General features: G+C 46.6%; 1 protein-coding gene across 3 annotated transcripts in view; it reads left to right on the forward strand.

Moving 5' to 3' along the window:
- LOC148479307 (von Hippel-Lindau disease tumor suppressor-like) overlaps positions 1 to 8,002 on the forward strand; it is a 69,470-nt gene extending 61,468 nt beyond the window's left edge. For 2 of the 3 annotated variants that reach the window (XM_088454648.1, XM_088454645.1), the window contains 2 exons: positions 4,565 to 4,988; positions 6,574 to 8,002. In XM_088454648.1, coding sequence (XP_088310774.1) covers positions 4,565 to 4,988; positions 6,574 to 6,692 — 543 coding nt within the window. In that variant the 3' untranslated portion in view covers positions 6,693 to 8,002. The remainder of the gene's footprint in view (positions 1 to 4,564; positions 4,989 to 6,573) is intronic. The other variant, XM_088454646.1, reaches the window with a different exon arrangement.
- Positions 8,003 to 11,109: the final 3,107 nt, after the last annotated feature.

The following is an 11,109-nucleotide window of genomic DNA, read 5'->3' on the forward strand; positions in this document are numbered from 1 at the left end:
AGGTGCGAGTTGGGTCCTGTGAGCCGTTCTCATGGCAAACTCGCAATGCAAATTTCATTTGTAATCCAATTCCAAATTCGCATTCATTTTTTAGAGGAAATTTACATTTTGTTTGTGCACATACCAGTGAGGTGAAAAGGTGGGGAATAATTTTATTTTAAGGTAAAAATGTCAGGATACAGTGCAGAACATCTGGTATACCCCTCCCAATGAATAATCACACACTTGGAGGGATTTAAATAGAATTATTTTGCCAATAAAGATGTGTCAGTTTTCAGGTGAATTTCTCTAAAAAGCTCAGTAATGGGTTAAGTGATGTGGGACAGGTACGTGGAGGTGTAATGATGAGAGACAGGTATGGTGAGGTGTAAATGATGTAGGACAGGTATGGTGAGGTGTAAATGATGTAGGACAGGTATGTGGAGGTGTAAATGATGTGGGACAGGTATGTGGAGGTGTAAATGATGTGGGACAGGTATGTGGAGGTGTAAATGATGGGCCACAGGTATGTGGAGGTGTAGATGATGGGGCACAGGTATGTGGAGGTGTAGATGATGGGGCACAGGTATGTGGAGGTGTAAATGATGTAGGACAGGATGTGGAGGTGTAAATGATGTAGGACAGGTATGTGGAGGTGTAATGATGAGGGACAGGTATGGTGAGGTGTAAATTATGTAGGACAGGTATGGTGAGGTGTAAATGAGGAATCGGTATGTAATACCGTCGGCCGCATGGCAGGCAGTTTGAATCCCGGCAGCGTCAGGCCGACAGAGGAAGAGATCCCAGCAGCGGCAGCCCGACAGAGCTGGAAATACCGATCGTCCCCAGGTAAGTACTAACTAACCTACCCCCCTAACCTCCCCCCCAAATGCTTAACCCTAACCCCCCCCCCTCCCCCGCGGCTGTCTGCTCGCGGCGCCCGGCATCCCTTCGATCGGGATGCCGGTCTCCCGGCGTCGGTAAAATAACCGGCGTCTACATCTAGACGCCGGTCATTTCACCCTCACCGGGATATGACAGTCGGGAAGCCGGCTGTCGGTATAATGTCAGCCGGCTTCCCGATTGCATACCGTAAGGTATGTGGAGGTGTAAATGATGGGGCACAGGTATGCGGAGGTGTAAATGATGTGGGACAGGTATGCGGAGGTGTAAATGATGTGGGACAGGTATGTGAAGATGTAATGATGTGGGACAGGTATGTGGAGATGTAATGATGTGGGACAGGTATGTGGAGGTGTAAATGATGTGGGACAGGTATGTGGAGGTGTAAATGATGTGGGACAGGTATGTGGAGGTGTAAATGATGTGGGACAGGTATGCGGAGGTGTAAATGATGTGGGACAGGTATGTGAAGATGTAATGATGTGGGACAGGTATGCAGAGGTGTAAATGATGTGGGACAGGTATGCGGAGGTGTAAATGATGTGGGACAGGTATGCGGAGGTGTAAATGATGTGGGACAGGTATGCGGAGGTGTAAATGATGTGGGACAGGTATGCGGAGGTGTAAATGATGTGGGACAGGTAAGTGGAGATATAATGATGTGGGACAGGTATGTGGAGGACAGGTATGCGGAGGTGTAAATGATGTGGGACAGGTATGTGGAGGTGTAAATGATGTGGGACAGGTATGCGGAGGTGTAAATGATGTGGGACAGGTATGCGGAGGTATAAATGATGTGGGACAGGTAAGTGGAGATATAATGATGTGGGACAGGTATATGGAGGTGTAAATTATGGGACACAGGTATGTGGAGGTGTAAATGATGTACAGTAGGACAGGTATGTGGAGGTGTAAATGATGTACAGTAGGACAGGTATGTGGAGGTGTAAATAATGGGGCACAGGTATGTGGAGGTGTAAATGATGGGGCACAGGTATGTGGAGGTGTAAATGATGTACAGTAGGACAGGTATGTGGAGGTGTAAATGATGTACAGTAGGACAGGTATGTGGAGGTGTAAATGATGGGGCACAGGTATGTGGAGGTGTAAATGATGGGGCACAGGTATGTGGTTGTGTAAATGATGGGGCACAGGTATGTGGAGGTGTAGATGATGTACAGTAGGACAGGTATGTGGAGGTGTAAATGATGTAGGACAGGTATGTGGAGGTGTAAATGATGTAGGACAGGTATGTAGAGGTGTAAATGATGTGGGACAGGTGTGTGGAGGTGTAATTGATGTGGGACAGGTAAGTGGAGATATAATGATGTGGGACAGGTATATGTGTAAATTATGGGACACAGGTATGTGGAGGTGTAAATGATTTACAGTAGGACAGGTATGTGGAGGTGTAAATGATGTACAGTAGGACAGGTATGTGGAGGTGTAAATGATGGGGCACAGGTATGTGGAGGTGTAAATGATGGGGCACAGGTATGTGGAGGTGTAAATGATGTACAGTAAGACAGGTATGTGGAGGTGTAAATGATGGGGCACAGGTATGTGGAGGTGTAAATGATGGGGCACAGGTATGTGGAGGTGTAAATGATGGGGCACAGGTATGTGGTTGTGTAAATGATGGGGCACAGGTATGTGGAGGTGTAGATGATGTACATTAGGACAGGTATGTGGAGGTGTAAATGATGGGGCACAGGTATGTGGAGGTGTAAATGATAGGGCACAGGTATGTGGAGGTGTAAATTATGTGGGACAGGTATGTGGAGGTGTAGATGATGTACAGTAGGACAGGTATGTGGAGGTGTAAATGATGTGGGACAGGTGTGTGGAGGTGTAAATGATGTGGGACAGGTATGTGGAGGTGTAGATGATGTACAGTAGGACAGGTATGTGGAGGTGTAAATGATGTAGGACAGGTATGTGGAGGTGTAAATGATGGGGCACAGGTATGTGGAGGAGTAAATGATGGGGCACAGGTATGTGGAGGTGTAAATGATGTGGGACAGGTATGTGGAGGTGTAAATGATGTGGGACAGGTGTGTGGAGGTGTAAATGATGTGGGACAGGTATGTGGAGGTGTAAATGCTGGGGCACACGTATGTGGAGGTGTAGATGATGGGGCACAGGTGTGTGGAGGTGTAAATGATGTGGGACAGGTATGTGGAGGTGTAAATGATGGGGCACACGTATGTGGAGGTGTAGATGATGGGGCACAGGTATGTGGAGGTGTAAATGATGTGGGACAGGTATGTGGAGGTGTAAATGATGTGGGACAGGTATGTGGAGGTGTAAATGATGTAGGACAGGTATGTATTGTATTTATGGAGAGGGCATTTTGAACTTGCAGATGAGAGGTAAAAGTTTTAATTTCAACTGTTAAAAAACTTAAAAATTACTATACAAACAGTTTTTGTACCCCAAAATGCTGGACTGTAACCTTTTACCGTGCAACGTTCCACAAGTGGAACATCGGCTCTGTGAAGCTGTAACTGTTTAAATATTTGTTTAAGCCGCTGGACATGTGAAATATGTTATGTAGAAGGCATGTTGTAACATATAGTGAAGTACTATTGAATAATGTTGTATACTTTTCAATCTGCTGCTTGTTGACATCTCATAAAAAAGTGCATATAGTAGCATTTGCTTTTAGCGCTGTGCGTGTGGTATCCAAATTGGTGCCCCATGCCTGTGATAGTTATTTTGTGTAGCGTTTGTCACACATTTGTTTGCACTAAACATTTGTATATTACTTATTATTCCACCTGTGTATCTTTGAATGCCAATGTCCAACATGTGGACCGTTGGCGGTTCAGAGTTTTTCTACTGTTGAAAATTTTTTTGGGTGGAATCTGTTTTTTAAATGGGCTAAATATGGTCGGAGTTGCTGCATGGGGATTGCATTGTCATTCAGTAGGCTCAATGGGGGCCCGGAGCCATATTCGTCGTGAAGTTGGCACTGTTGCCTAGAAAGATAAACTCTATGTTTTGCAAAACAGAAAAGGTGTCCCGACTGCTCCAGTAAGCATGGACGTTTCCAGATTATCCAGCGACCATTAGATGTCATCTACCACACAGGGGTAGATGTCGTGTTTGCCAGAAAACACTAAAGGTGCGTACACACACAACGATGTTAGTAACCAACGATTTTAGTGAACGATTTTCGTTCAGATTTTCCCTTTGAAAGGTGAACGAAAATCGTTCACTAAAAATCGTTGGTTACTAAAATAATGAACGATTTTCAAAAACGATGAACGATATTTTAATCATGCATACAGTGAGTGGAAATCGTTCAGCATTTATTGTTCATTCTGCACAACATGAACGATTTTCTGAACGAAAATCATTTGTTGGACAGTCAGAATGGACGATGAACTACAAACGTGAACGCGCATGAACGATTATCGTTCATCGTTCAGCTTACAAAGATTTTACAAACGATTTAACGATAACGACATCGTTATCGTTAAACCGTTCAAAAAAATCGTTATGTGTGTACGCACCTTAAGGAATGGAGTGAATTTTGCGGTAAATGTTTGCATGAAAAATTATTTCAAGCCTTTCACGAAAATCTAAGCGACACTGATTCGTTGTGTTGTGTTGTTACTGGGAACTAGTGACATCACTGATTCCTTAAGATTAATACTTTTTTATTTCTCAATGCCAGGTCTTACTCATGATGGAGAAAGCGGAGGATGCCTTCAAAACGCCCGTTGAAGAGCCCCAGGTGGAGATAACCAGCGTGAACATTCCAGAGGAAAGTGATGAGTCCTTGTCTCTGGGCTATGCAGAAGGTGAGGCCGTAGCGCAGCCCAGCAGCTCCTCTAGCGCCCACCGCCCACGGGACTGCGTGTCGATTCCAGGGACAAAACATTGCCCAGCAGCCAATGAGGTGTCCAAGAGGAGACCATGCGAACTAGACGAGTCTGGTGACTACCTGATGTCCCCGGGGGGTATTTGGTACGATCAAGGAATCGGGCCAACGTCATCTCAGCCATCATCTACTGGTCATCAAGCAGACTTGTACATCGCGCCCCCCCATTGGCCAGTGCAGAACACTGCCTGCGAGTGTCCTAAGACGTCACCTACAGGTAAGTACAAGGGATGTGTGTAACATCTAGTATTCTCTAACTGTGAACAATGAACCTGTCAGCGGCAGCAGCCTATGTTTCCCCAGCCCAGCACCCGCGGCTTTCTGCTGGGCTACGGTGGGACTAGGGAGGCTGCTGCCGTTGACCAGCAGCAGCAGTCTCCTCTTGCTCTGTGGGTGAAGGGGGGGTGATCACACTGCTGCTCAATATAAAAATAAAAATTGTTTGTAATGCTTTAGGTATCACAGGGCTCGACAAATCCCGGGCGCCAGGTCGCCATAGCGACTAAGATTTTAGTCCTGGCGACCAGGATTTCCAAGCCCCCCTCCCGCAGGGAATCTCCTGCCGGGTGCCCGCTGAAATGTTACTGGTGGACACCCGACTCCCCCTACGGGCATTATGGGAGAGACGTCATGACGTCTCTCCCATAGTTCCGAAGAGCGGCAGCGGATGCAGGATCGTGGCCTAAGGTAAGTATTCTGTTGTTTTTTTTTTGTGCGTGCGGCATACTTAGAGGGGGTTTAGTACTGGGGGCACTATTAGAGGGGGCTTAGTGCTGGGGGCACTATTAGAGGGGGCTTAGTACTGGGGGCACTATTAGATGGGGGTTTAGTACTGAGGGCACTATTAGAGGGGGCTTAGTACTGGGGGCACTATTAGATGGGGCTTAGTACTGGGGGCTCTATTAGAGGGGGCTTAGTACTGGGGGCTCTATTAGATGGGGGTTTAGTACTGAGGGCACTATTAGAGGGGGCTTAGTGCTGGGGGCACTATTAGAGGGGGCTTAGTACTGGGGGCACTATTAGATGGGGGTTTAGTACTGGGGGCACTATTAGAGGGGGCTTAGTGCTGGGGGCACTATTAGAGGGGGGTTTAGTACTGAGGGCACTATTAGAGGGGGCTTAGTACTGGGGGCACTATTAGATGGGGCTTAGTACTGGGGGCTCTATTAGAGGGGGCTTAGTACTGGGGGCTCTATTAGATGGGGGTTTAGTACTGAGGGCACTATTAGAGGGGGCTTAGTGCTGGGGGCACTATTAGAGGGGGCTTAGTACTGGGGGCACTATTAGATGGGGGTTTAGTACTGAGGGCACTATTAGAGGGGGCTTAGTGCTGGGGGCACTATTAGAGGGGGCTTAGTGCTGGGGGCACTATTAGAGGGGGCTTAGTACTGGGGGCACTATTAGATGGGGGTTTAGTACTGGGGGCACTATTAGAGGGGGCTTAGTGCTGGGGGCACTATTAGAGGGGGCTTAGTACTGGGGGCACTATTAGAGGAAGTGCTCCCATCACTTCCCCCCTCCCCGGGTTTGCCCCTGGCTGAGGGGTACACGGCAGTAAATACTATATATATTTTTTTAATTTTGTATGGAGCTGTAGCCACACCTCCTTGCATTAGGCCGCGTCCCCGAGTACCAGGGCCCGGCACAGCGCTCTTCAGCCATATGTGCGGGTAGTGGATATACTGCAATCGGCTAAGTTCTACTACAATAGACCTATTTTGTGTCCAATATTACACGGTGAGGAATAGATTTTATGATCTGTGTGTTCCGGTATGATAGTAATTCATGGTTTTGTCTCGCAGAAAGCGGGGATCCATCTTGGGGAATAAAAGTGAACAAACCTAAAATGAAGTTGATGGAAGACCTTGAGCTGTACGAGGAGGCGAAGGTGGACAGCTCTGTTTTCTTTGCTCAAGATTAAAGTATACCGGCCATAAATACACAACGCGGCTCGCCATTTTGTGGGAGGAATCACAAATAGGAGATTCTGCAACGGGTTTGATGAAGCACTTCGTACATTCGCCTGATTTGGATTAAAGACTAATCTAAGCTAAAGTCGAGAAAGTCAGTCCTGTTCAGCCATGTTCAGGCGGCTCGCACATCATTGAACTAAAAACGATATTGTGCATTAATGTCTAACGTTGGGCTTTATTCAGAGAGGGAAGCTACTGCCGCCGTTGCTGCATCTGTGGACGCAGTGGATGTGTGAAAATATGCAAATGTTGCCGATGCCGGGATTTGTATAGAGACACCCACCGGTGATTTTGCATATTCAAGCGTCTGTGTACAAAGTCACAGGATTGGCTGCAGATCCTTCAGTAATCGGCCTTCTGAGTAATCCTATGGTCGCGAAGAATGGCAGCGGGAACTGAGACGCTGGAGCCATGTTTTCCGTGTATGGGATCACAACATGCCATGTAAATGGTTGCGATATGCCTGCGTTTTTGCTTCCACTCCCGCAAATGCTCCCTGTCAATTACTGCGGGAAAAGTCGATGCGACCGCCGACGGTAATGTACCTTGAAACATGTGCAGTGTGACTCAGACGCATGCACCTTTTACCGATAATCGCTCAATATCGGTATTGCGTCCATCTCTGTATCAGACCCTTTGAACCTGGTAGAGTTTTATGCTCAATATAAAAATCTTTTGTAATGCTTTATGTATCATATACAAAGTGTTAACAAAAATAACCAAAAACAAACACACTAATTTTGACCAAACGGTGATCCTTGATCGCAAGCCACCAACTTCAAACCACAGATTCGAATTGGGATCTATTGACAGGGAACATTCTTTGCGGTCATCAAATTAGATTGGATTATGAACCAGTTCTACGTTTTGATACTCTCTAGTCATGAAATGCAGTCTATCCACTCCGTAGGAGCTCGTTCTGCAGTGCTGTCCCGCGTTCCTAGGAATCCAACCACTCACAAAATGGCAACTTCCATTGTGTGTAGGTCATATACCTTAAGACCCTGACATTTTCTGGGAGACTACCTCGGCAGAGACTACCTCTAAGGATCAGCCAAGTAATAATATACTCATCAATCCTGAGGAAATCTCTACATGTAACAGAACCATGGACAATGGGACAGGCTCAGCAATCAGTGAGCTTTCCCCGGCTGCCTCCGCAGTACTGATATTAGCTTTTGGACTTTGAACAATTAACTTTTTTTTTTTCTACTCTATATTGGTTTTATAAATCATAAAAAAGAAATTAAAGTACAACATGTGCAAAACTGTCCTTTATCTAAATTACTATTTTGTAAAAGTAACCAGGCTTCACTCATCACCCGTCTATACCCCAGTGCAGTGGTTCCCAAACTTTTTTGAATCACGGCGCCCTAGGGTATCACCTTTTTTACCATGGCAATCCCTAGGCCAAAAAAATTCTTATTGAGAAATTTAGCAAAAATTGTTCAAGTAAGTGAATTGTGCTGACCTGTCATTCTTTGTGGTGGTGGACAGGGTTGTGCTCTGGTTGTCCACATATCTTATGATTGGTGCCACCAACACTGATTTTCCTATCACATTGACCATAAATATTTAATTTTGTTCTGGACCACCAACTTGAGGCAAGTACCCTGAGGCACCCCAGGGTGCCACGGCACCCAGTTTGGGAACCACTGTCCCCTAGTGGATGAAAGAGAAATATCACTTAACTGATGATTAATTGATGGATATTATTTTAGTTAACACATGATTTGGATAGTTGGTAAAATTTAGCAAAAAAAATATTATCACCATCAAAAATGACCTTTTGACAAATAAAAACTAGCGAGGTTATGGCCTATATCTAGTGCAGTGTTTCCGAAACCCGGCCCTCGTAGCCCACTCACAATCCAGATATTAGGGATATCCCTGCTTTAGCATAGGTGGGTACATCAAACTGACTGAGGTAATAGTGAAGCCTCCTGTGCTCATCCTTGGATATACTTAGTACTTGGACTGTGAGTGGGCCAAGAGGACAGAGTTTGGGAACTACTTTTCTAGTGAGGTCCTCAGTCAGTTTGATTTATCCACCTGTGCTGAAGCAGGGATATCCCTAATGTCTGGGCCATGAGGACTGGGTTTGGGAAACTAGCTGAGGTCACCCCATCTGCCCTCACTATAGCCCTTCACTGTCAGGTCGCAACGTACTTTGTACTTGTCCCCCTATTGGGGAGTCCGACTTATTATTATTTATATGTCCGGATATACATAGTTACATAAACCATAGCTTAATACTACCGCATAATAACACAAGAACAAATTACAGGAGACACAAGGATAAGTAGTAGAACATCATACAGGCATAACTTACAGAAGGCAATAAAGAGGATATCAGAGGGTACGGTGGTGTAGGTATCAAGGGGGAAGAGAGGGGAGGAAGGAAACAAGAGTAATGCCGGGTACACATTAGACGATGTGTACCCAGCACACGCATGATGCGATAAATTACATATCGTGCGGTCGTTTTGACACTGCATGATCTGGTGAACGACCTCACCAGCCGCCTCCACAAGCATGGGGGTCGTTCATCAAATTGACAGATTGAGCAGCATGTAGGCGATGAACGACCCTGCCGGGTGGGCGCATGGTCGCTTATACTGGGTACACACTTGCCGATGTGGACGATATCTCGCCGATCCGCCGGCATATCGTCTAGTGCAGTGGTCTCCAACCTGTAGCTCGCGGCCTTAATTTTGGTAGCTCACCCAGCTGCAGTACTGCCGAGTCAACTAGGAGGAAGTGACCTCTGACGTGTGCTCCCCCTGTGGCATTGACGCCATGGGTGGAGCTACAGAGAAGGACGTCAGGTGATTTCCGCAGCCTCTACTGCAATCACCCGACGTGCTTCCACCCACGGCGTCTACACTACGGCGGAGCGAGTGACTCCCGCCCAGCCCTGACGAAAAATCACACAGCAGCCCTGCCTATATCTTTCCCTCCTCTACTGCACGTACCTCCTTGGAGCCGGTAATTAACAGTGCATTTTTATTTTCTATGAAACATTTTTTTTTTTTTAATTTTCATTACATTACCTTTGTTCGGTCTAGTGTGTACCCAGCTTAAGAGCTTCCTTACTAAAGAGTGGTTGGAGTGGAGGTACGGGGGGTGGGGGGAGGCTACATAAAGCTGGTATGAAGATGGGCAGAGGGGCGAATGGAGATCGTGCAGCAGTCCAATGGGCTTTAGTGAAAATATTATAATTATAAACAAGAGTATTTAGAAAAGTGGATTCAGTTTAAACAAAATAAGACATTAATACATTATCTCAAAATAAAATACTAACAGGAAATTGGTGGAAAAGACTCAGTCATGGGGACACCAACGTGTTGTAAATCTTTCACCGGTAACAGTAATGATAGGGGAATTGGAAGTAGCACTTTTACAGCAGCCCTGGATGATGGTTATAGTAGTTATGGTGCATAATAAACAAAGTGTAAGTGGGACATGGACTGTAAGGGGTAGATTTACTAAAGCTTCTACAACAGACAATGGGGGAGATGTAAGACGCTCAGAAACGGTATCAGCGCACGTTATGTGCGCTGATGCCGCTTTTACCCGATATATACCACTTCTACCCGATGTATGATTGGGGGTTTGGCGGTAAATGACAGGGGCGCTATGTGCTCCTGTCATTATCGGCGCTGCTAGCTACAAGATAGCAGCGCCGAACGGCAGGGCTATGTATGATGAACGGTCAGATCGTCTAACCATTCGGCCTGCTGTAGCTATTGACAGCTACAGCCTGGCGCTGTCCTATTCCCACAGCAGGGACAGCGCTGTCCCTGCCGGCTCCAGGCTGCAAGATCCCGCGCATGCTCAGTGGAGCCAGCTGGGACTGAGACACAGCGCATCAACACTAGGTTGGGGCTGGGGTCTCTCTCTTGCGGGGAGCGCCGGAGGGGGGAGTTAACGCATCCTGCTTCGCCTCGGTAAAGAGGCAAAACAGGAAGCATTATAGCGGCACATTAAGTGCCGCTATAATACATCTACCCCAATTAGTGGTTTTGCCCAGAGCAACCAGATTGTGTCTATCACTTTCTAGAATGTACAAGAGAAATGATAGACAGAATCTGATCGGTTGCTATGGGGTACAATACAACTTGTCTGTTTTAGAGCCTTTAGTAAATCTACCCCTAAGACTCCTATAAAACTACCTCCTCAAAATTTCAGTGACTTGTCCCCAGTGACAGAGCATCTGCCCCAGGGTACAGCTTCAGGGTGACAGAGCACCCACCCCTGGGTGCAGGCTCAGAATGACAGAGCACCCTCCCCAGGCCTGAGGGTGGCAGAACTCAAGCTCCCAGGTACAGCCTCAGAATGACAGAGCCCAAGCCCCAGGATACA

The sequence above is a fragment of the Taudactylus pleione genome, unplaced genomic scaffold (assembly GCF_031769625.1).
Source record: "Taudactylus pleione unplaced genomic scaffold, aTauple2 ptg000624l, whole genome shotgun sequence".
Lineage (NCBI taxonomy): Eukaryota > Metazoa > Chordata > Amphibia > Anura > Myobatrachidae > Taudactylus > Taudactylus pleione.